Below are 371 nucleotides of genomic sequence, written 5' to 3' on the forward strand. Positions count from 1 at the left end.
AGAGCGAGCTGGGCCCTGTGCATGGGTAAGGAGGGGCCGGGACTCGGTGGCAGGGATTTTTCAGGCCTCTGATGATGCTGGGAATCTGGCTCACTCCTTTTATGTTCATGTCGAACAGGACTTGAGGAAATACTTGGTCCTGGTCCAAGCGCCTCGAGTTCTTCCTTGCTGAAGGAGCAGGTGCCCACGCCTGACTGTCTGTCTGTCAGTGCCTGGGAACTGCGTGTGGCAACCGGGACCCCTCTCACCTTCGGCTGCGCATCCCTGGCAGGAGGGAAGGGCAGTCTCGGCTTCCTGGCACCAGGCTGCTCTAGAGTCAGGCCACAGAGCCACGCTGGGGGCCCGGCGCGGCCCTGGCACTGTGCCCCGGG

The 371-nt window shown here is 62.8% G+C and overlaps 1 protein-coding gene across 1 annotated transcript in view; it reads left to right on the forward strand.

The window, feature by feature from the left end:
* Nucleotides 1–21: 21 nt before the first annotated feature.
* Nucleotides 22–371, forward strand: part of LOC103773657 (PDZ and LIM domain protein 7-like) — a gene marked incomplete at its 3' end in the record, with an annotated part of 4,086 nt that continues 3,736 nt past the window's right edge. Inside the window, 1 exon segment of the mRNA XM_008941032.1 lies at nt 22–64. Coding sequence (XP_008939280.1) covers nt 22–64 — 43 coding nt within the window.

Source organism: Merops nubicus, unplaced genomic scaffold (assembly GCF_000691845.1).
Source record: "Merops nubicus isolate BGI_N331 unplaced genomic scaffold, ASM69184v1 scaffold32135, whole genome shotgun sequence".
Classification (NCBI taxonomy): Eukaryota; Metazoa; Chordata; class Aves; order Coraciiformes; family Meropidae; genus Merops; species Merops nubicus.